Raw genomic sequence first — 25,011 nt, 5'->3', positions numbered from 1 at the left:
CACCTTGGGAGAAGGAATCCACAGCATACATACAGGCTGGGGAGTTCCCTTCTTAAAAGCACAAGAGGCGGAACGGGATCTTGGAGTCATTATTGACTCCAAGATGAACATGAGCCACCAATGCCCGGCCGCAGCCAGCAAGGCCAGCCAGACCTTGTCATGCATCCAAAGGTGCATCTCAAGCCAGTCCAGAGAGATGATACTCCCCCTCTATGCAACTTCAGTCAGGCCACAGTTGGAGTACTGCGTTCAGTTCTGGGCACTGCACTTCAAAAGGGATGTGGCCAGCCTGGAGAGGGTTCAGAGGAAGGCCACCCACTTGGTGAGAGGGCAGCAGGACAGGCCCTATGAGGAGAGACTGAGGGACCTGAACCTGTTCAGCCTCAGCAAGAGGAGGCTGAGGGGGGACCTGGTGGCTGCCTACATCAGGGGAGATCAACAGCAAATACGCAGAGCCCTTTTCTCCCCAGCACCACCTGGGGTGACAAGGAACAATGGTAATAAGCTGACGGAGAATAGGTTTAGGTTAGAGATCAGAAGGCAATTTTTTACAGTTAGGGTGGCCAAAATCTGGTACCAACTTCCCAGGGAAGTGGTCCTCACCTCTACCTTGAGTAAATTCAAGAGGATGTTGGATGATCACCTGTCTGGGGTCTTGTGAACCCAGCATTCATTCCTGCCTGTGGCAGGGGGTCAGGCTAGATGATCTGTTCAGGTCCCTCCTAACCCTAGCTATTATGATACTATGGTGGTCTGGCTCTGCTCTATAGGGGGAGGAGAGTCCCTACACCTCCCACAGCGCTTGTGCACCTGCTTTGATCCCTTCAAATGGAGAGGGGGTACCTCTTGGAGTACTGCCCGGGTTACACAAGGTAAAAGATAAAAAAAGCTGGTTTAAAAGGAAGATGAGAGAGAAAATGTTTTTAGTGCAAGCACCCTAGGTGGGAGAAAATGAAAAGTGGTCCTGATAATTTTCAGCTGAGCGAAGATGGTGAAGGCAGAATTAAAAGTGGAAAGAAGGTGGAACCCAGGTAGCAAAGCAGGAAAAGGTGTTAGAGTCAATGAGAAGATTTTATGAAGAGCTATATCAGAAGAAGAGGGGAGAGGTGGACACACCGGAAGGCAGGGAACAACTACAAGCAGACCTGGACAGGTTGGACATATAGGTGGAAAACAACAGAATGCAATTCAACAAGGAGAAATGCAAAGTGCTGCACCTAAGGAGGATAAATGTCCAGGATACCTACTGCCTAGAAAATGACCTGCTTGGAGGCACAGAAGCAGAAAGGGATCTTGGAGTCGTAGCGGACTCCAAGATGAACATGAGTTGGCAGTGTGACGAAGTTATCAGAAAAGCTAATGACACTTTACCGTGCATCAGCAGATGCAAGACAAACAGAACCAAGGACGTAATACTTCCCCTCTACCGGGCACTGGTCAGACCGCAGTTGGAGTACTGCATGCAATTTTGGGCGCCACACTTCAAGAGGGATGTGGATAACCTGGAGAGGGTCCAGAGAAGGGCCACACGTATGGTTAAGGGCTTGCAGGCCAAGCCCTATGAGGAGAGACTAGGGCACCTGGACCTCTTCAGCCTCCGCAAGAGAAGGCTGAGAGGCAACCTTGTGGCTGCCTATAAGTTCATCATGGGAGCGAAGGGAATTGGTGAGGCTTTACTCACCAAGGCGCCCCTGGGGGTTACAAGAAACAATGGCCACAAGCTAGCAGAGAGCAGATTTAGACTGGACATTTGGAAGAACTTCTTCACAGTTCGAGTGGCCAAGGTCTGGAACGGGCTCCCAAGGGAAGTGGTGCTCTCCCCTACCCTGGGGGTCTTCAAGAGGAGGTTAGATAGGCATCTAGCTGGGGTCATCTGAACCCAGCACTCTTTCCTGCCTATGCAGGGGGTCGGGCTCGATGATCTATTGAGGTCCCTTCCGGCCCTAACATCTATGAATCTATAAGAAGGAAATAGACAGGAAGAAGATGAAGAGTTTGCTGGAAGAGATTGAAGAGAAAGTAGAGGAAGAAGAAGCAAAGAAGATGAAAGAAAAGATAAGCTTAAAGGAAATGAAGGAGTGCTTAAAAACCTTTATAAGAGGGAAGGTCCAAGAGCAGATGGACTACCTATGGAATTTTATGAGAAGTTTTGGGCATGGGTGGGGAGGGATACAATGGAAGGTTGTGAGTAAATGGTGGAAACAAGAGAGGCAGGGAAAGATTTTACAAGAGGCATTGTGATCTTACTCTTCAAGAAAGAAGAGAAGGAACTCCTGAAAACCTGGATACTGATTACACTCCTTAATATGGTGTGTAAATTAAAGGCCAAGATGCTGGCTTTGAGGATGAGGAAAAACCTCCAGAAAATAATACATGAAGACCAAATATGCACAGTACCAGGCAAGAGGATCTCCAAAGCAACCAGAGTGATCAGAGATAAACTATCCTACATTCTAGACAGGAAAACAAACACTGTTATAGCAAACTTAGATTTAGAAAAAGTACATGACAGAGTGAATCATTATTACATATTTGAAGTGCTAGGAAAAATGGGGTTCCTAGAGAAATGTATATGTTGGATAAGGCTATTGTCTAGAAAGGCAGAGAGTCAAGTCCAAATTAATAGGCATCTAAGCATGGCCTTTAACATCTATAAAGGAGTAAGGCAAGGGTGCCCTCTGTCACCACTACTATTTTTCATGGCATGGAACTGTTAACACAAAGAATAAAAAAAAGAAGATCATAAGTGGAGTAAAGATACCGGGAGAGGGAGAGATAAAATATGTATTATACATAGATGACATAAACGTAGTGGTTAAGATTGGCTTTCGATGAAAAGGATGCTAAAGCATACATCAGAGTATGGAGAAATAAAGAAGACTAAACTAAATAGATTGAAAAAGCACCACAATGGGAGCAGGAAACTGGAGGGACTTGAAGAAGTTGGGCTTTCAAATAAGGGAGTGAAATGAGAATGCTAGGAATCCCAATGGACACCAAGGGGAAAGGTAATATAGCATGGGAAAAGGTGATGGCAAGGATATGACAAATACTTTGGTTATGGGCCAGAAGGACATTGTCCTTTGCTAGAAAAGTGGCAGTTGTTAAGGCTGTGCTACTGCTGATTATTCTATATACAAAAATTGTATTCCCAACGTGGCAGCAGATATTAACAGTACAGAGGGGAATATGTGTGTTCTTCTGGAACGGCAAGAGAAAACTTGGCTAAATCTGAACTGTACAAAGCAACAGAGATGTGGGGTTGGAGGCTGATGGACTTAGCATTGTTCATCTATGTGAAGTATGTAAGCATGGTATGCAAGGTGGTGATGGAGGGAGAGGAGAAAGCAGTGCATAACACCCGATTCCACACAGCAGCAATTTTGAGGAAATGCGGAGTATATCAGACCTCTTTGAAGAGTCTAGCGGGGTAGCAACCACTGATTCATTACATCAGGAAGGAAGGTTTCATGTACAGGTATAAAATAGAGAAGGTAGGGCTGCAGGTCCTGAAGGATCATAAGCAATTGATGAAAGTAATAAGGGAGAGAGACAAGATGGTGCCTGTGGGAAACTTCACAGAAGGACAAGTGAAGGTGTGGAGAGTGGTAGCAGGTAAACAACTAAAAGGGGAACTTGCTGACCTAGCATGCGGATTGTTGTAAGAAATATCTTACTGGTGAAAGAGGTGCAAGACAGATGGAGCTTGGCAAGCTCATCCTGGTGCTCAAGGGAGAGGTACGGAGAAGAAACAACAGGACATTTGTTTTGGGAGTGTCCATACAAAGGGGATGTGGGAGAGGGTCCATTGCTTTGTGAGTGTCACCAAAATAAAAGAGAAAAAAAGCATAAGAGATGGTACTATATGGACTCATGCTAAAGGGACCAAAGGAAACGTTATTAAGGGCTTTATTAGCATGTTTTAAAACTTTTGTTGAAAGTAAGAAATCTCCAGTTTGTTAAGGTGTTGACTTTCACTGAAAGAGTGCCTGAAGATGGGGCTACATGAACTGAAATACTACACTGATTAGGAAAAGGATGAGAACAGAGAAGAAGAGTCAGCAAGAAAGTGGAGGAAAAAAAGGATGACACACTTGTTTCACTAAACCAGCAAAGAGGACTGATGGGAGGGGCAGAGAGTTTTAGGTGGTTACTGAGGTAATATTTTTTCATGGGTTTCTGTATAAAGAGAGAGAGTTCTGTAAGGGGCTCTTTTGCGGGAAGGTAATGCATGTTGTTTAAGGGTTTAATATACTAGTTATATGTTTTTAGATATGTAGTTGTTTTTGCTATATGAAATTTTGGTAAAACAAGGATGCTCAGTATGTGAAGTTTTGTAAATGTAGGATAAGTGAGTTTTTAATTAAATTTGTAAAACAAAAAAAGTTCCTATTAACATTTTTGGCACCAGGGGAGGCTGTTGGAGTTTGCTCCAGCCTCTCCAAGTACTGGCCTGTTATTGCAGTACCTCCAGACCCAGTGCTCATTCTCTCCTGGGGGAACAATTGCCCATTTTTAAAGGCCACACAAAAAAAGGTTCCCATCAGGATGTTTGCCCAATATGGCCCATGTATTTTACAGGTATGCTCAGTGTTGGCTGCATTTAATCAGCTTCTAGTAGGCTTCCTTTGCTCCTGCTTTTAACAATGTATTTAATAAGGTTTCCTTGTATGCAAATGTAAGATTATAGCTTTTTTTCCCCCCACAAGCTAACTGAGGGAAAAAAACCCGGTCTTATATTTAAGTAAATATTGTATTATCACTAATATCAGTAATAATAATAAAAATAATCCTGAAAAACTTTACTATTTCAAGTAGCCTCGTTAACTTCAAAGGACCTATTCACGTAAGGACTATTCACATGCATAACAGTTTACAAAACTGTACTCCAAGTTTGCAGGGACCTGAAAATTTAGAATCTACCTCACATACCAGTTGCTTTGTCTTTTTTTTATAATTCTAAGAGGGAAGGCATTCATATATACTAGGAACTCTTTATATAATTTAAAAATATGGTCTAAATTCAGCAATTTGAGATAACCCAGAACAAATCCCCTTCCTCATCAAATAATTCCCCACTCTTGCAGTTAGTTAAAAGCACCTTATTGTCCTCTCATTCACATAAATCTACATCAATGGAGCTCCCCCAATTTTGCTCCTGATTCATAATGGTGTGAAAGCTGGATGACACCAGTAAGTTATAAACTGATTGTAGCCATAGCTAGGATTATAGGTCAGATTCACCACCTGTACTTACAAAGAGTATCAGGACCTTGTTTTCTCAAATATTAAAATCCTTCTCAGTAGTGTTTCTATAAAACCATTTGCAAGAAAAGTTTTGGGGGTTTTTTTACTTAGTTCAGTGGTTCTCAAACTTTTTGGACTTAAACCACACCTCACTTGACTCAGGGCCTCCCTCCATAATTTTTTAGAATTGAGTGGCACTCGATTTCAAAAACTAATTTATAGGTTACAGTGTATCCTTCTTGCAGAGTGGCCAGATAGTGGGGATGATGGGGATCATCCAGGCAGGGACAAGCCTGAGCCCACACTTATCTGCTTAGTTTATCTGCTTATTTACTAACCTCACCTATCTCCTTATAACCTTCAAAGAATCTGGCAGCACCTCAACGTGCCCCAACAGCCTGGTTTAGTTAAATCAGTACAGGAGTAAAGTAAAGTTTAATCAGTATAAGGCAATATTAAACAAAGGTACTAGCATCCAAACATGGGATTTGTACTCAACTAACCAAATTTGTTTTAAATCAGTTTGGTTAAACTGATTAAATTTTTCAATATAGGCAGGCCCTCAAGGGGTTACAAAGTGGGTTTAAGAGAGATGGGTCAGTCAGCAAACTACCCTACGGGCATGAACAATAGCAAAGTACAGAAGGTTGAAAGGGAGAGAGGACTTTTACTCTTCAGGAAGTCAAATTTAAACCCCTGTTAGGCAGAAAGCTGCCTTGATTTAGCTTTCAGTTACTAAGGGGTAAGATCAGGCAAATGGACAGTTACCATAGAGGAGTTAGTGAATCCTTTGTTTTTTTAACCAGCTGTTCTTGGTTGGTTTGTTTGTCTATACTCTAGATGATTCACCCATGCTCCTGGTCCTAGACAAGGCTCTGATTCCATAGGCCTTGTGGCCCCACAAATTAGCCCCACCTTCCCAGAGTGCCACTCAGATCCCCTTCCTCTGCCCAATCTGCTACTCTGTTTTCTGCTCCCTGCCTCATCTGCTGATCTGTTTTATGCTTCATTCCCTATCAGCTGCTATGCTGCCTGCCCTCTTCTTGATCTAACATATACAGAGGCTTCCAGTGCAACTTGTAGCATGCGTGTTGCAGGATGGCCACCTCTGTTCTAAAACATGCTTATCTTCATGCATATGTCTAATTCCAGTGATTTCAACTTACATGTTGGAGCACCTAAGCACAGAATTTGCATGAATACATCCTAGCTGTGTAACTTCTGTGGCTAAGGACAGAAGTTACACATAAACTGGTTTAAGTGATCAGAAACTGGTTTAAACCTATAACAGAACAGAAGCTCAGTGCCTATAATCCAGTTTCAAAATGGCTGAAACTGGTTTAAGAGAAACCTGGTTGAATATAGTATCAGACTTAACTGGTTTAGGTCAAACTGGTTTATGAAACTTCTGTCCAAGACCCCTTCCTGGTTCAAGTTAAATCAGAGTCCCCCAGCATGCTGGCTGTCTGCTTCAGAGAACAGGGCAGGCCCCACCCCTCTGTTACCTAGCTGTGGCAGTGAGGGCACTGGCCTTACTGGCCCCCTCCAGGCAAACCCCAGCTGGGATCTGGGGCCAGGGAGGGGGGTTAAACTTACAGTACAGAGCTGCCCTGTTCTGCTGGCTTACTTAGTGCTGACTGTAACTGTGGACTACAAATCCCAAAGGCACCTGGAAGCAGGAAGAGGGAGTGATGACCAACCCTGCAGAGTCCTGCTGCTGTGAGTGTGGACAGCAAATCCCAGAGACCTCAGGGGCAGCAGAAATAGGAAGCAAACACAGCCCATGCTGGCTACATGCCAGAGAGCTGTGCTCTAGCACCCCCTGACTTCTGGCTTGAGCCACTGCAGGCATGTGGCTGCATTCCCTGAATCACAAGTGAATGTCTGTTCATTTGCTTATTGGTTCAATCTTTGCAGCTTAGAGTAACCTGCAAAGACTGAATCAATTCAGCCTCCAGCTTTTTTGACAATGTACTTATCCTATATGTAAGGGCTTACTATGGAACACTATGAGAAGTGTATATTTTCAAGTAAGGTGTTGCATAGCATCTGTTATAGTAAAAACAAACAGAAATGTATTTGCTTATAAGTGAAACCTGAATTCAAATTATCCAAACTTCACTTAGATACCATCATCCAGTCACATACTTTTAACTAAATAAGATACTATACAACAAACTTTCTGCCTTTGTCTTGAAGGCTATCTTGATGGGGAAAAGGAAGTATCCATAGGTAACAGGATATTTCAAACAGGGCCTTCTGCTTTAGTCTTTGTATTAATTCCTTGGATTCTCTGAACTAGAAATAAAGACAAAAAAATCTGAAGTGCTCTATGTTGCTAGCTTTTATGACGATCACTGGAAAACCTAAACCACCTAAAGAAGTTATTCCTTAGATATCTGACAACTGAACATGTCATCCAATTCTATTTCTGGAATTTTCAGCTCATCCAATCAGACAAAGGGCTGGAAAGAGTGGAGGCATTCATCAAATTACACAGAGGGTTCCATCTGTTACCTTAAACCTTTGTTATCAAGTGACACAGAAGATATGCTGAAAAACTCTTGCAAACAGTATTAATTTACAGTTTATTTTAAAACATTGTATGTACACTACGATTATTAAGGAAGAAAAAGGAGAAAGAAAAGAAATTTAACAGCTTATTTTGGGATAGATGTACCTAGTACTGGCATGCTGCTAAAAGTCTCTAAGGAGAGGGCTATAACTGAGGAGAAAGTACAGTGCTCTGTTTGTACAGCATGACTAGCTTGCTGATATGATGAAGCTCATTTTGCTCGCTTGTTAAAAGTTTTGTTCCTTACCTAAAGGACTTTCCATACAGCCATGCCAGCCCAGCAGAAGAAAGTCATTTTTTGTGTAGCTGGGTTATTGAGCTTTGCTTGTGCTCTATGCATCGCAGCAGCTATCGGGACTCAATTGTGGATAAAAGGAACAATACTCTGCAAAACTGGAGCCTTGCTTGTCAATGCTACAGGACAAGAACTGGAGAAGTTTATTGGTGAAATTCAGTATGGGCTTTTCTATGGGGAGCGTGTTAGACAATGCGGGCTCGGAGGGAGACCTTTTCAGTTTTCATGTAAGTAACATGAATTATTAATTTGGAATTATTAAATACCTTAATACACTCTATCATGAGAACTAACAGATCTGTATTTGACTGCATTCCTATTTATTTAAAGGATTTAACAAGTGTGAAACATTCTAAGATTAAATGGGATCATTTCTGAGGTGTTTGTATCCTAATATTTAGACTATTTTACTACCTGTATATCATCATTGACAATTTCAGTATAACTGTATTATGTTTTATTATAGCAAATGTCTCTTGTGACAATGTTTTTGGCCTTTAATTCATCTGTTTTATATTGTTATGCATCTGTCTGTGTCGGTTGTGTTATGTTCTGACATGAAACAAATACTATTAAGATAACAGAAATCTTATTAGAAAGCCAGAACATGTCCTCATTTGCTTCTTTTGAGGAACAGCAAAGCAAAGAATTAACAATCCACTGCATAACTGGAAAATTATAGTGGGTTTATGCCAATACATATTTAATTAATTGCCCTGCAACCTGAACTAGGTACCTTGACAGAGAATTTTATGGAGGAGAATTGTTAGATATGCTTTTGCTTTACATGCAATATTCATAACCTGTTTATCTTTGAGGAGAAGATCAATAAAAAGATCAAGTGAACACAGTTTATATATAGCGACATATTAAATAGATCATAACAGATAGTCATTTGTTATATGTACAGTATCTCACAATATGCCACCTGAATTTATTATTACAAAATACAATTTGGAAGCAGCCTGCTAAAATAGTACTGGTAAATTGCTTGTATGAGTCATTTGTGGTAAAGTGAGGTTACTAGCTTAGGTTTCACCAATGATTTACTATATACTATTTTTGTGAAGTAGTAGACCAAGTTCATTTAGTGTGTTATTAAGCTTTGCCATGTCTAATTAAATTCCATAGCCAGTCTATTTATATATCTGAAAGTTCTCCTCTTTATTACTTTCCCTGCTGTCACAATACGCTGATGTTCTACCCTGCAGGTTACAGTCTGGGATGAATTTTCAGAGCTGTCTACTAAATCCCAAGGAATTAGTTTTCAACTATAGAGGAGATTATTATGAGCTGCAAATGATAAAGCAGATAGCAAGCTAGAGCACTGTGACCAAAACTAGTTCATGTTCATTAAGGTAATGGAGCTGCTAAGCATGACTAAGCTTTCCCTGCAAAAAAGGAGAACAAAGCATAGGATCACGTGATCAATTGGTGGGAGGGGAAAGTTTGTCTCCCTAGCAGGTTGAGAATGCAGTGAATGTCTCACTAATAAATTTTGGCATAAACTGTAGTTTATGCAACCCTTACATTGAGTAGAAGTTACTCAAGCAGGTAGCCCCACAGACTTTTAGTGGGATCACTCACATATGGGTTTCTTAACATGAGTCAGGCTGCAAACTGGGCAGTGAATTTTTAGGCCACTCATCTTGGCTTCATATTGTAAAACAAATTTTCCTTGTCTGGCATGGCAGGCCTAATGGAAAAAAAAGAATCAGTACCAAAATTATCCATCTACCCTATTCTAAATTGCTCACATCTCATCTCTTAGAAATTTCACTCTTTTTACTTGTCTTTCTCTGTGGGTGTAAAAATACATTCATATTTTAATTGTATATAGGTAGAGTCTGATAATCTACTCATGCTGAACAGTATGAATTTCAACAAGTGCTCTCGATTATGCCAATAGGCTAATCAGTGTGACTAAAGGTATCAGAATATAGCATGTAATGACTTTCACATACAGCAAAAATGTCAGCAGCCCTATATATGGTACTATTCTGCATATCAAATGACCCTATTTTTAGATTCAATTTTAGGAAAAACAGCTTCGTCCCTGAATAAGCTGATTCTACAGGTAAAAGCTATTGTTCCACAAGAGATTCCGTGGTTATTACTAAGGTGCACTAACCAAAATTTCTAATTCCCTAAAAATATTCAAATGAAAAATGCACCAAAAGGTTTTTATGCTCCAAAAATGTAACCTGCTTTTTATTGCATGCACAAAATATTTCAAGTATATAAGTCAAAATCGGAGGGGTGCAATTATAGATCAACCTCTATATAAGTGGAGTGTGGCTTTTATAATTCTTTTGAAGAGAAAAAAGTGGAAGTATAATCAGAACAATTCAGTAATTATTTATTATGTTTATTATGTTAGCTACAGAGTAGCCAAAATTTGGACACCATCACACTAGGCACTATACAGAGTAGCTGACAGTTTCTTTCTTTGACTGTTGTTTCTAATTTCCTGTTTACCTTCTTATATGGCTTCTTTCACATGTTTAAATAGCCTTAATTTTTTTCACTGATGTTGCTTGGCATCAGTCTTTTGTCTACATAATTTTATATTCACAAAGCTCATAATTCATTTCTTCATGGCTATTGAAAATACTTTATTGGTAGAGTATTGCTAATATTACCCCAGTAAGTTTTATAAAACCAGAGAGGTTTAGAAAGGGAAGGGAGGGTAACAAAAAGATACAAAGAAAGATAATAAATGTGCAGTTAGTAGGGTTGTGATGATAAAGAATAATAATACACCAAAAGATCCTGAAGTGCTTCATAAAGGCATATTATAGAATTGGGCAAATACTGTACCAAATCTTCCACAGATATCTTCTGCGCTGCTTAAATTATTTTTTCTTTCAAACCCTACGCTTTTTTTTTTTTTTTTTTTTTTGAGCTTTCTGAGAACATTCCTTTGTGACAGAAAAAAATTGATTGGCTGTTCACCACACATGGATTTCAAAGTTGCATTCATGGTAGTTTTACTTTATAACTGCAAATAATTCTCACAGAAGAATATGCATGCACATATAATCAACGAACAGAAACAATGCCCCATGTAGAGTCTCTAATTAATCACAGCTAAGTAACACCGCTTGGAATGATTAAAATGGAATTCTGAATGCCCACAATGTACTGGGTGATAATTTCATCCAAGATTATATTTATACATAATATATGTATTTTATATGTGTGTATGTGTATTATATGTGTTATGTATTTACATATAACATATTCCTGGATGAAATTATCACCCAGTTCACTGTAGGAATTCAGAACTCCATTTTAATCATTTCAATATTACATTATATATCTCATATATAGTGTAATGACTAAATCTGAGAAAACTGCAATGTTGCATACATTCCATAAATGAAAAAAAGAGACTTAAATGAGAATAATTTACTCAAAGCTAATACGTTTTGTCATCCTCATTTTTCAGATGAAGACAATGTGGTTTTAAGAGAGATAATTTAAGCACATGTTCAAATTTAAGCACATGATTAACTGACTTCCCTCAGAATTTGAGCACTTTTCACAGATCTGTGCTGGATTTAACTGTTTTCCTGACTTGTTCAAGATCATACAAGAAACAGAGTCAGGAATAGAACCTATGCCCCTGTCTCACTGTTTCCTAATTAGACCATTAGTATACAATGCCTTCCATTTACTCTGCAATGTTATTTGAAATGATAAATCCTATTTACATGCACAAGAATATATTGTTGATGCATCCTGACAAGATAATACCAGGAAGTAATAATTGATTCCTGGAGGTTTAAGATCCTGTTGCAATGTCCTCCTGCAACCAAATAATATCATAAATCATTTTATAAAAACACATATTAGAAAAACCACAGTCACTAAAGCAAGAACTTTCACTGACAGAGGACAATGAAAGAGTTAATGTTCCCTTTACAACTTACTCTCAGGCCATTTTTCATTTAGTTGGGAGAGCAAATGCAACTTACTTAGTAGAATGCAATTTTTATCTTTAATTAGACTGGATACCTTAACGATATCTGCACTTAACAAAGCATTTCCCATGCAAAGATACCATGTACTAAGAGATGTCAGTTGATATTCTCCATATCTATAAGCATATACATACACTATAAGCAAATTCTCTCTAAAAGTCATTCAAAATGACCCAGGAAGTAGGCCAATTATATGCAATGTATGTGTCCATCATTTAATGCACTGAAGTACATTGTAACAGCTCCATGAAGAAAGGGTCTGGAAAATAGGTTAAATGATTTAGTTCTATGTTTGTTCCCATTAAATGGTCCCTGCTGACCACTCTATCTTTTTTAATTGTAAAATGAATTTGCTCTGCCAGCAAACCCTGTTAAACTAGGGGAAGTCTTCTGCTTCATTTACTCTAGCTGATTCTCATCAGTTTCTGGGTCAGCAGTTCATTTTCTAAAGGTCACTGGCATTCATACCTAGCACACAAATTCATTCATTATAATGAAGGCATGTTTTTCTTTCAAGACAACATCGCTGCTGGATTTAATTTTTCCTGATATGTCACCTATAAAATTTTAATGATATATAAAAATGTTAAATGTAGCTGTTAAGGGCTCAAGCCAATACAATTTAGTTGGTTTTTTAGATAAAGAGAATAAAGATTTGTGTTATTAAGTATACAATTTTGTTCTAAAACATTAAATAAAGCTACTAGAATGAATCTTGAAAAATACTTTTTGTGACAGGATGTACAATATACCTGTTTAAGTGTCCACCCAGACTAAGGGATCTGTTTACCCTAATGTTGGTCTAAAATATTTGGTACATAACAAAATGTATACCACCATTTATGCAGGTACTAGCATTTTTACTACTAGAAAAGGGAATAGGTATTATAAAGAATAGTAAGCAAAGTATGTAAAGGGACTATGCATGAAACTTTGGTGTTTGGTGGTACAGATAGACAATTCTCTAGGTTTACACATATACAAATATCTAATCTGTATATGCAGTTCTAATAAATTTGTATTCAAATTAGACATGCAGTTCCATCCACATACATATGTACTCACCTTTTTTAAGATTAGACCCTAGGTCATCAGGAATTGGCAGCAACTATCAGATGATGTTTTGGGTAAGAATGAGCTTGCTTCTTCCTGGTGCTGTGGTATTATTAAAAAAGGTTTTTTCATAGATGAACTGGAAGATCTTTAATTAGTCTATGAATAGTTATGTGTTTGAACTGAACTGTGCATCCATGGCTACAGTTAAGTATAAAGTGTCTTGTATTCTTTATGGGTGCTGGAAATATAACACTTTTTATCAAATGGCTGTTCAAACAATACTGATCTTATGAGATTTGATTCTGTAGCTGGACATGTTTCATCTCAGTATGAAAGGAACATTGATGAAATAGTCCCTGATGGATGCATGCAAAGGAGATTTGATGGGAAAGCCATAGTTAAAAATATACTCCTAGGCTAAGTACAGAGGTTTAAAAAGCCTGAGGCAGAATCGATTCAATCTTTGTAGGTTTTTCTAAACTGTGGAAATTGGACTGATAATGAACTGAGCTGGCATTCAATGTTCCGGTGGCCAAAGCAGGCAGAAGCCTGCACTGGCCGATGCAAGGAGCCTGGGTGTACCCACGCGCGCCTCCAATCATGCCAAACACTGCCAAAGGCTGCCAAACCCAGCCAATCAGCAGCCCATGCCTGATTGGCTGCTGGACACATGCCCCCATCCCCTGCTGTCAGCCGCAGGGAGGGGGGAGAGCCAGCAGACAATCCCTCCCCAACCCTACCCCTCACCAGCCACCCACCTCTCTGAGAGGCAGGGGTGGGAAATGCACCCCCCCAGCCCAGTACCAGCCCCACCCCCAGTGCCAGGCTAGGGGGTAAATCCCCACACCTCCGAGAGGCCAGCAGCTGGAAAGGGGGTGGGACTGATGCTTTTGCAGCTTGAGGGCTCAATGCGTTGGGGGGGAACCCCCACAAGGAGGGCTTCCCCTCCATACACACTGTGCCAACCTGGACAGCGGAGTCTGGGGGGATCCATTCCCTTGCTCCCCCATCCCACCGAGCTAGCAGGCCCAAGCAGGAAGCCGACTAAGGAGCAGAAGCTTTACTGCCTCAGCTCTGTGACAGCTGGGGGCAGGGCCGGCCCTGCTCCGCCACAGCAAACAGCATAACCCAGAACTGAAAAGCATCCTGGGATGCTGGGGGACTGTGAGGTAACTTGTGTCAGAAGGGGATCTGGGACACAAGCTTAACGCACTGATTTAACCTAAATCAGTGAAGTCTGATACTACATCCAACCAAGTTTATCTTAAACTGGGTTTGGCCATTTTGAAAGCAGTTTATGTGCACTCAACTTCTGTTATGTTACAGGTTTGAATGGGTTTTTAATCACTTACACTGGTTTGTGTGCATCTTCTGTCCCTAGCCCTAGGGTGCATCAACACTAGTCAAGAAAAAAGAGGACAGGGCACTTTCGAGACAAACTGGTTCAGAAAGTCATAAGCTTTTGTAAGCCAAACTCTTCTTCATCAGATGCTATAACAAAGAAAGGTCAAGAAAGGTACAGATTTTATGAAATCTTTCAAATAGTTCTGCAAATAGCATTCTTCCCAGAATAGGCTAAAGGGCAGGAGAAAAAGAATTTGAGTTCCTGGACTCATCACAGTCTCAATTGTACTTTTTAGGCAATAGTAAGAAGACAAATGTTATAGTAAAAAAAGCTGGTAGCAAAATTTACAAACATTTGCTTAACCATAATTAATTTGTCTGTCATTTAGTCATGAAGATAAATTGACTTGATGTCACATTACCTGCTTGTTTATATTTACTGCATTGCAGGCTACAAAACTGTTTGCTGGTAAACATTTTACAAGTTAGATTAATTTATGTGAGGCTTCTACTTAGCTCTTTCTCAGCATGTTATAACTGCAGCAAGGCAGTTCTGAGGAGTTATTACCCCCGATTTAATCATGCCCCTGTGGATCAGGAGCAGTTAAGTGCGCTCAATGATTAGTTCTAAAATATCTGTTGTCATCAAACAAGCACAAGTGATTAAAAATTACTCTCTTCTAGTGATTCCGATTCACTATCCACAGTGGCCCATGTAAGTATGCTCATAATTTAAACTAATAGCTAAAACTCAACATATAAGGATATTAAAAATAAATAACTTCTATATACATTAGCTGGTGTCTGGTCACATTGACCCATGTGTTTAGCCAAGTCTCAGCAAGTCTCTAATCCAGTGATTCTGTTCAGACTCGTCCCTACCGTGCCTATTCGTCCTCCCAATTGGGTGCTATTGCACTTACAGCTAATTGTCCTCAAAGCATGGGAGGCCTGCTGTAAGAAATCAGATACAGATACAAGGCAGCGTATGTTAATCATTTTTTACAATGTACAGTACTCAATATCTAATAGGCTGCAAAATAGCAATATACTTCTGACATCTATGGGTCAAAAACACAGTCATAAGAGAATGGCACATGACCAGGCAATAGACCAATAAAACCACAGTGAATCAGAGCAGAATGAGGCCCAAATAACTTATTCATCTGATTCCTCATTTATTTTAGCATCCTCCCTTTTGTTTTATATTTCCTTTGACTTCCTTAATCCACTCCTCCTTGTTTAGGCTAAGCTGTTTTCAGATAAAAAAATTCCACTAATATTTGTTTTTCTCAATGGTGTAACCCACTCTTGGCACTGACTGGAAGGTGTTGCAGGGGTGGAAAAAACCTGTTGTACTGCAGCTGCACAGTCACACTGGCAGTATGGCAGCAACCAGAAGTCACCACTGCCCCTATGTGTGGTAGCTGCTCTGGGTGCCCAGCCACATTACACCTCTGGTTTTACTGAAGAAAACTCAGGGGAAATACTCTGCTCTTCTAAAATACCCTTGACCTTTGCAAGTACTTGACTTCAGCAAAATGAAAGTGTCTTCTCTGACATAAACGTAATGCATTTGTACTCCCTTATTGTCATAGTCCATGAATTTAAAGGGATTAAGATAAGTTAAGTATGACATTCCCTCTCTAATGCAAAACTTTAAAAACAAGGAAATGCCAAGTTATATGAAAGCTCTTAAGTGCCTCTTAACCTAAGTGCCCCCCACAAATTTCACAGGCAGTATGAGGCTATACATTTTCACCAGGAAATTTCTTTTGTCTCTATACTGCACACACAACACATTAACCTCACTCGCAGCATAATTTAATCCTAATTGCAACCAAACATATCTGAGATGCGTGACACCCAACACATATAATCTTTACATATGTGAATGCTGAGTGCCTGTTAATATGCTGAGGTGTAACTAAGGATGTTTTTTCCTAAAAAGGTTTAATTAAACTTAACTCTAAATCTAAGCAACAGATGTACTTAAAATCCCCACACAATCCCCACTGAATTTATTCAAGTGGTATATACACTCACAAGAGCACGATATAGTCCAGTGTGTTAGCTAGCACTGATAGACCCTAACTGTGGCAACTACAGGTTGTTTAGATTTCAAAAGTTGTGACAAAAGAGCCACAGATCTTTGCAAAATAATTTTTGCAAAAAATTGCATTTTTCAACCAACTCTACTAAATCACATCTTACTGCAAGTCATTCTGTTGAAGTCAATTAGACTGTTCACTAAGGGATTTACTACTTAACATGAGAATGGCTAACATAATTGATTCCTTAGACTGTAAATCCTCATGGCATCCTTGCGCCTGTCAGTTCAGCGCCTATCAGACTGTGGTTGCTATATAGACAAAAAGTAATCTAGCACCTCCTATAAGTGTAGTGTAGTTTTTAATGACTCTCTAGGTTAAGCTAGAAAGAACATTTTAGGAAGCAATCAAAAGTATATCTAGCTCATCTTGCACTTCCCAGCAGTAACACCATGATTTCATTAGTATACCTAAAGAAATCAATTTCAGACTCAGGGCTTGGACTTCTGAACATTATCAGCTCCAGCAACATCACTGACTATTCCACAGTGCTACTGACTATTCCATCTTGCTAAAGATAACCCTTAGGGTTCATATACTCTTTCTGATGCCTTATTTAACTTCTCATTATGCAATATCAGATTAGCCTCTTATTGGTCCCTGGTCATTGAATGAACTCTTCATCTATTAATACAAGGTAAATGAGTCACCCTACAGTTATCTTGTTTCATGGCTGAATGAGCTGAGTTCCTAAAAATTATTTTCAGGACTAAATCTCTGCTTTGTATACAATGCTGTAAACAAAACTTGTCTCTCTTTGTATCTTCCTTCATACCTATGTCATTTTAAAAGTTTGCTCACATATATTGGGCAAACCAGTCCACATGTAGCTTGTAAGAAATACCAGGTTGCAAAATCTTCTCCTTCAGTGTTTATTACGTCTTCCAATTATGTTGGAGATTGGCTCATACCAAAATCTTGAAACTGAACATCGTGGATTTTGTTCTGCAGGGTTTGCAGGTGCAAATTTCCTAACAAGCCCTACCTCTATGAGACTAAAATCCCATATATGTACTTTTTGGACCTCTGTAATCATTACATTTAGAACTGGATTATATAGGTTACATTTTTTGGTACATAAATGTTTACATTATGTCCTATACTTCTTTCCCTTCAGTTCTTGTAAGCATGCATGCTTCTTCAGTATTTGTAGCCCATGGAACAATTCAGGTTTCTTCACTTATCTTTTCTAATTTATTCTATTTAATTTTATAAAAGATAAGCACATTGTATAACCCATGCCCAGGATGTGTCTCCTAGCCACTGTAAGTGGAGGGTACACTATGTCAAGTCACAGGTTTCAGTCCCTAAGGGTACTTTTACACATGCTGCAGAGGTTTGACAGAGCCACTCTAATTAAAGCTCCACATCTCATGTATCAGTTTCCCTGCACTTCAAAATGGCAGCAGGGGCACTTGAACTAAAGCTCATCTAATGAGTTTTAGTTCAAGTGCCCCTGTCGACATTTTGATGCGCAGGGATGCTGATACACGAGACGCGGGAGACTGCTGGAGCGCGATAATTACTACACTCCAGCAGACATGATTAACTGAATCTGCTCCACCGCACTGCAATTACAGCACATCAGAGCAGGCTCCACGCTCATGTACAGGCACCCTAACGTCCTATGTCCCTCAGACATGGGAAATACCATGGGCCTAATGATCAAGCTAATGTAACTAATCTCTAGTGCAAATGTATAGAACCAGTTTTATCCACAAAACCATCCTCCCTGCACCTTACTTTGTGAGTCCTCCACGCTGCCTCAAGCATCTACAGCTAAGAAGGGACAAGATCCTGATGTGGGAGGAAAGAAATGCACATAATCCCTCAACAAGCTCCATGGAAAAGCTAGTAGGAAGTTTAGTTATGATACTATTTCTTATAAACACCCCATTGTGTACATCAATGATAAGAAAGGATTTACAACTAAAGTCTCTTCTCTACTATTAAGGAACAAGAAGGTGAACATTTCAGTCTGCTGATTTAGGGCTGATTTTCTGTATTGAAAAGTTATAGAAGTTCTATCTAAAAATCTAACAAAATGAAGCTGGCTCTTAGGCTGAGTGCTCTTCAAAGTGTAGACATCACACAGGAAAGTTCAGCATTATTTTCTGAGTGCAGGTAAGGCAGTAATTATTAATGCACATAGTTAGATGTGATCAAGAAGGAAAGATGCGGTTTCCCCCACAGCTAGTCTCTCTGTCTTGCCTAGTCTACATTTCTGAATTCTAACTACTACTTCTGCCTCCAAATATATCTGCAAATCTGCTTATAATCCATGGTTGATTACTTCATTTTCCTTACCTGATATTTCAAAAAAGCATAATTTAAAATGGTTAGCACAGAATAGCATGAAATCCTTGGACTGACTTCTGAAATAATAATTTTGCCAAACTGTAGTTATAATTTATGTTTATTTTCTTTTTAGTTTTTCCAGATCTGCTCAAAATTATACCTGCAAGCATCCATGTTAGTGTCATTCTCTTCTGTACAGTCCTGATTGTCTTTGCTCTGATTGGAACTGGGTTCTTCATGTACAATGCATTTGGCAATCCCTATGAAACTCTGCATGGTCCAGTAGGGTTATACCTTTGGAGCTTCATTTCCTGTAAGTACTTTACTATTGTTCATCATGTAAATCTGTCATTTAGTCATATTTTGTCATTTAAGATGAGCAGGCATACAGCTACAACCCTCAGCAGTGTCAAGAGCTCAGAACTACAAAGCAGAGTTAGGTAGGGTGAAATATTCTATGTTGTGGCAGATTTTGCTATTTCAGCATTTGGTTCTGGTCTGATTCAGAATGAAATCATGAAGGTCTTGTTCTCAGCCATAAAAAATGTCACATGTCAAGCTCCCTTGGAGCCATGGACCTTGAGAACCTGGGCTCTTCAGATACCCTCTAAGGCTAAGTACAGACAGTCAAAAAGCATGAGGCTGAATTTGTTCAGTCTTTCCAGGTTAATTTAAGATGCAAAGATTAAAGTGAAACAGAAATGAACAGATATTTACCTTTGATTCAGGAAATGCTGCTACATGTCTGCTGCAGTGACTCAGGCCAGAAGCCGGGGGAGGGGGTCTAGAGCACAGCTCTCTGGCTGTGTGTTCACTTCCTCTTTCTTCTGTTCCCAAGGTCTCTGGGATTTTCAGTCCAGAATTACAGCAACAGTACTCTGCAGGTTTGCTTATTATTTCCTTTTCCTGCTTCCAGGTGCCTCTGGGATTTGTAGTCCACAGTCATAGCCAGCTGTAAGTTTGAGTGGGAGAAGGGGTGTTTAACCCTCTCCCTTGTCCCAGATGGAGTTTGCCTGGCAGGGGGCAGTCCCCACCCCCTGAAGACTGGGCTGCATCCCCAGTCCAGCTTGCCTTCTTCCCCGCACTTCCTTGTCAGCCAGCCTTCACTGTGAGGGGGACTGTGATTTAACTTGAATTAAGGGTCTGGGACAGAAGTTTCATAAACTGGTTTGACCCAAATCAGTTTAGTCTGATACTACATTCAACCAAGTTTATCTTAAACCAGTTTCAGACATTTTGAAACTGGTTTATATGCACTGAGCTTCTGTTCTGTTACAGGTTTAAACCAATTTCTGATCACTTAAAACGGTTTATGTGTAACTTCTGTTCCTAGCCTAAACATACTGATAGGAAGTCAGACAATTTCTGTTAAAACTCTTCCAGTTTCTAGAGTAACACTGTGGGAAATTGGACCATCTCCACAGAACATTGATTTTTTCCACAGCTCTGTAAATTTTGATGGAAACTTATATTGTAGGCATTTTTTTCCATCAGCTCTCCTGAAAATCTAATATGTATGGAATTCCATTGACTTTAATCATAGATAAGGCGCCTAGAGATGAACTGGTAGCAATCTGTGATTTTAATAAGTTGTAATAGTGTTAATCCATTCTAAGAGTTATTGAGCAAATGTATTGAAAAGTATAGCCAACCTCAGCCTAAGAAATCATGCCAATGTAGGAAAACCATGCAGTTCCTTAAGGACAAAGGTAAGGTGATGGAACTTAAGGTGTCATGTTTCAGAATATACATATGGACTGCTGTGAAGACACAAAATTACAAAAAGCAAAATGTTAGCAATATACTAACATTTTCTTCATTCTAAACATACAGATGATGTTTTACAATAGGCATGTGCCCTACAAACAGCTGATTAACATCCACTGCCAAATACTGAGAGCTTGTGCACTGTAATGCCTATGCCCTCTTCCAAAACAGCATCCTTTTGGGAAACACACCCAGAGTCTTGGGGCTTGACTCTCCCACTCACTTCCCACTTCTATTCCCATGCATAATTCCATCTAATTCAGCTGAATTTCACAACTGCAGAAGCAACAAGTCCTGTGCCAATATCTTGTTAGCAAGAACCACAGGCCAGATTCTGATCTCATGTTTACCCATTTCAACAAATGGTCTCATTTTTGGTGAAATACCACAAATTTCAGTAGTTATTCCTGTTTATTCCAGATCTTTCTTTTCCCAGGCCCAGCTCAATCTTTGTAAGGAACAGATTAATTACAATACTTTTAAAGACAGGGGTGGGCAATCATTTTGGCTGACAGGCCACTTAATAAATTTTGGTGAGCTGTCAAAGGCTGCACACAACATTTTTCAGAAGATACCATTTTAACAAATTATAGATAAAGAACAAATCATATGTTGTGGTACATGTTTTATTTTTAGTATAGTTTAATTTTATTTCAAAAAATATTTTGCCATGATTTATGGGTTTTTAAAGTAGTATATGTAGAGGCAATTGCATAATAGCTCAAAATAAAGTATATTGTGTAGTAGGGTGGGGAGAGGGTTTGTGCATGTGTGGCAGGGGTGTGGGCTTGTGTGTATGCCAAGTCCTGGGAGCCAGGCAGGGGTCAGGGGAAAGGAGAAAGGCATGGGCATGTACAGCAGAGCTTGCTTCAACAGCGTGGTGCAGGCACAGTTCATAACCCCATGCTGCCTGTGGCTGCCCTCACAGTCCTCTACATGGGGCCAAGCCCTGCCCGTTCCTGCCCAGGGTAGCCAGCACCATGCTCCCACCTGCTCCCACCCCATACCCCCCCACCCCAACAGTACCACCCCAGCCCCAACCAACATGCACAGCTTTCTGGTGGGGCTACTCCACCTGCTGCCCAGATACTGCTTGGCTCCCCACTTTCCCCTTCTTCCTCCCCCCACCACCTCCAGCAGCTCTTCCTGCCTCTGCTGTGCCACTCCAGCTGCCTTCCACCCACCCCTCTACCTGCAGGTGGCTGCTCTTCACACTGGGTAGGCAGAATGGGAGTAGAGCTGGAGCCCCATGTGCTGGGACAGTAGCCACCCAGCTGCAGCTTCCTCCCCTCACCTGGGTGGGCATGTGGTGCCCAGCATACGTCCACATGGCTGCCTCCACTTCCCCGCACTACCTTGAAGGGTGCAGCAGGGGCATGAGGAGGAGAAAAAGGAGAAGGAGCTGCTGAAGGCCAAGCAGTACCCAAGCAGCTGCAACAGCAGCCAGAACAGCCCTGCTGGAAGCTGTGTGCATTGGCGGGGGCCAGCACCAGGTGCAGGCAGGGCTTGGCTCCATGCAGAGCACCATGGGGGCAGCCGTGGGCCAGATACAATCAATTGGCAGGCCACACATGACCCATGGGCTGTATTTTGGCCACCCCTGTTTTAAGGGCTGCCTTTGGAAAACATCACCATAAGAAACAAAAAACCTTTCCATTTCCTCTGCTGCTTGCAAAGGAGAGGATGAGACAAACCGTAAAATTGTTTTTGTTGTTGGTTCCAGAAAGAGAAAATGAACAGTTGTGTTAATGGATGTTGCTCATTAAGGCACTAATCCAGGAAAGTGTTTAAGTACCTACCATCACTTGAAGCACCTGGACAATTCTGCAGTCTTCAATGCAACTTTAACAATCTTAAAGATAAGCAAATGTATAGCTCTTATGGTGGATCATTGCTTTACAGCAGACTTAATACCTAGTGGGTGCATTTACACATAAAATTAAGGTGAAGCATACATTCTGGACAAGTTCAAGCCACAGTAAACTGCTCCTGGGGGTAGCATCTACACGTGTGCCCAAGGCAGCAGCAATTTGAACCAGGGCAGAGCAAGCTTAGGCTGGCAGAAGGCATGGAGGAATCAGCCCCAGGCTCCACATGGCAGGGTTGGGCAGCAAAGGGGCTGGCTGGGGCATGAGGGTGCTGACCCTGCAGAGCCATGTGACTGGGTGGCAGACAAGAGTCTGGCCCCTGCCCAGTCAACATCTACACATGCATTTCAGTGCAATTAATTACTCCGCTGTAAGATAATACTGTCCCCATCAGTACTATCTTATGGCAGAAATAATTAATTTACTGCACCCTAATACTGGCGCATGTCTAGATAGCAACACTTTACTGCAAAGCTAATTAATCTACTTTGCAATAAAGCACATGTAGATGTACCCAGTGGGAGTGTCCACATGGTCATTAATGTGCTTTTGATAATGCCATTACATTTAGTACTTCCATTGTGAGGTACTAGAAAAAGGTGCATTAGCCTATTTTCATGTGCATTAATGAAAGCGCATGGGTTTTTATGTGATGCTTTAATGTGCATTAAAATAAACTAATCTGAATTAAAACACACGTGTAGACATGCCCAGTATGTCTTAATCCAGGATTCAGTTAAAAAAAAAGTCCCACTGATTTCAGTTGGCCATTAGATCAGATCTTTTAAAAAAAATAAAAGAGAGGCTTGAGTGGAGAGGGTTGAGTAAAGAGTAAGTTTAGTGACCAAAAAATAAATAAAACAGCACACACATCATGGAAACATACCGAATATGACATTTTATTTTGATGCACCCCATACAGATTTGTTGCTATGGAAGTTTCAGAACAGCAATACTTCTTCTTCTCTCTTTCAGGGTCTTGCGGCTGTCTCATTATGATACTATTTTCTTCAGAAGTCAAAATTCATCACCTCTCTGAGAAAATTGCAAATTATAAAGAAGGAAATTTTATATTTAAAACTAACAGCGAACAATTTGCAAATTCATTTTGGATCATCCTAGTTTGCTCCTTAGTGCATTTCCTGAACGTCTTACTAATAAGGCTTGCTGGATTTGATTTTCCTTTTTCAAAATCTAAAGATTCAGAGACAGTAACTGGAGCTGTGGATCTCATGTACTAGAATTAAGTGCATTTTTAAACAACATTTCAAGCAACTTTTTTCAGCCTCACCCACATTGACTACCACCAAGTGTATCTGGTTTTGAATGATTAGCTCTAAAGAAGTTAAAGAGAAGAAGAAGATTTGAGATAAATGTCAACACAGCCTATATCATAAATGTACAAAATGTGTGTTACTCATTGAGGTTCCGTGGAGTAGTACCTTATCATAAAAGTAGTCCCATTTGTCTCTATGGGATTATTTGAGAAATAAGGTGCTGCTGTACATAGTAAAGACAATCTGGCCTTAGGACATAAATCAAATCAAGAAAAACACAGGCAATCATTTTCACCAGCAGAACAGCATTTGCCTATATGCACGATGGTGGTGGTACACCAGAATGACTGCTACTGTATCAAGACTGAACTAGGAATTCCATTCACACCAAAGAACAAAGGAACAGTGACCACACGCCCCAGTTGCAGACATGGGATGAAAGAGAAAAGAATGGATTGGGCTTTCTTAAATTAACAAATGTAGCTCACAGTCTTGCATACACTACCAAGAATGGTGCTTAGTGCTACAGTAAGCACTTACCCTATAAGGGCCCAATGCTGTAACTACTAACATTTGAATCTTATGTTACATTGTTTATAATGTTTTGGTTTGAAGTTACTAAGTATTGTTTTGCGTTTTCTATTTTATAATGAGCAAGTTCAGCAGTAAAGTCCTACCCATGTAAAATACTGAGTGTCTTCATTTCCCTTTGATATCAACCATAATTAGAGGGCTCAGCATCTTGCCATACAAGGTCATAATGAGTATCTTTTTTAGACTGCATATCACATATACATCATAAAACCCAGTTTCTTTATTACTTCTTATACCAGAGAGAGCACAGAAAGCAACAGCTGAAGAATCATTCCCTTCCAAGCTTTGTAGGCTTTAAAAAAAGTGTCTGTGCAGCACCTCCACCTATTGAAAGAGACAAATGGCCTCATCCTCATGACCTGGCACTCTGCCTTTATATAGGTTTCCCTTGATTTATGCGGGTTCGATTTATACAAATTCACTCTTATGCGATGACCCTATTTATACCTGAAATTCGTTATATGAGAGGTAAACTCACTGTTATGCAATCAGCATAGGCATGCTCCTCCCTCCCCCAAGCAGGTAAGTTTGTGAGGGGAGGGGAAAGGGCTATGGGTGGAGAGGAGGGGTGAGGAGAGGGGAAAGGGCCGTGG

The 25,011-nt window shown here is 40.3% G+C and overlaps 1 protein-coding gene across 1 annotated transcript; it reads left to right on the top strand.

Annotated features, from left to right (window-relative positions):
- The first annotated feature begins 7,777 nt into the window (after positions 1 to 7,777).
- CLRN1 (clarin 1) lies at positions 7,778 to 24,511 on the top strand. The gene is made up of 3 exons (XM_006259160.3): positions 7,778 to 8,344; positions 19,046 to 19,225; positions 23,523 to 24,511. Exons 1-3 carry the CDS (start codon positions 8,092 to 8,094, stop codon positions 23,786 to 23,788), a joined length of 699 nt encoding a protein of 232 aa, XP_006259222.1. The 5' UTR covers positions 7,778 to 8,091; the 3' UTR covers positions 23,789 to 24,511.
- The last annotated feature ends 500 nt before the right edge of the window (positions 24,512 to 25,011 follow it).

Source organism: Alligator mississippiensis, chromosome 7 (assembly GCF_030867095.1).
Source record: "Alligator mississippiensis isolate rAllMis1 chromosome 7, rAllMis1, whole genome shotgun sequence".
In the NCBI taxonomy this organism is placed as follows: Eukaryota; Metazoa; Chordata; order Crocodylia; family Alligatoridae; genus Alligator; species Alligator mississippiensis.
This window is presented reverse-complemented; position numbering and strand designations above follow the sequence as displayed.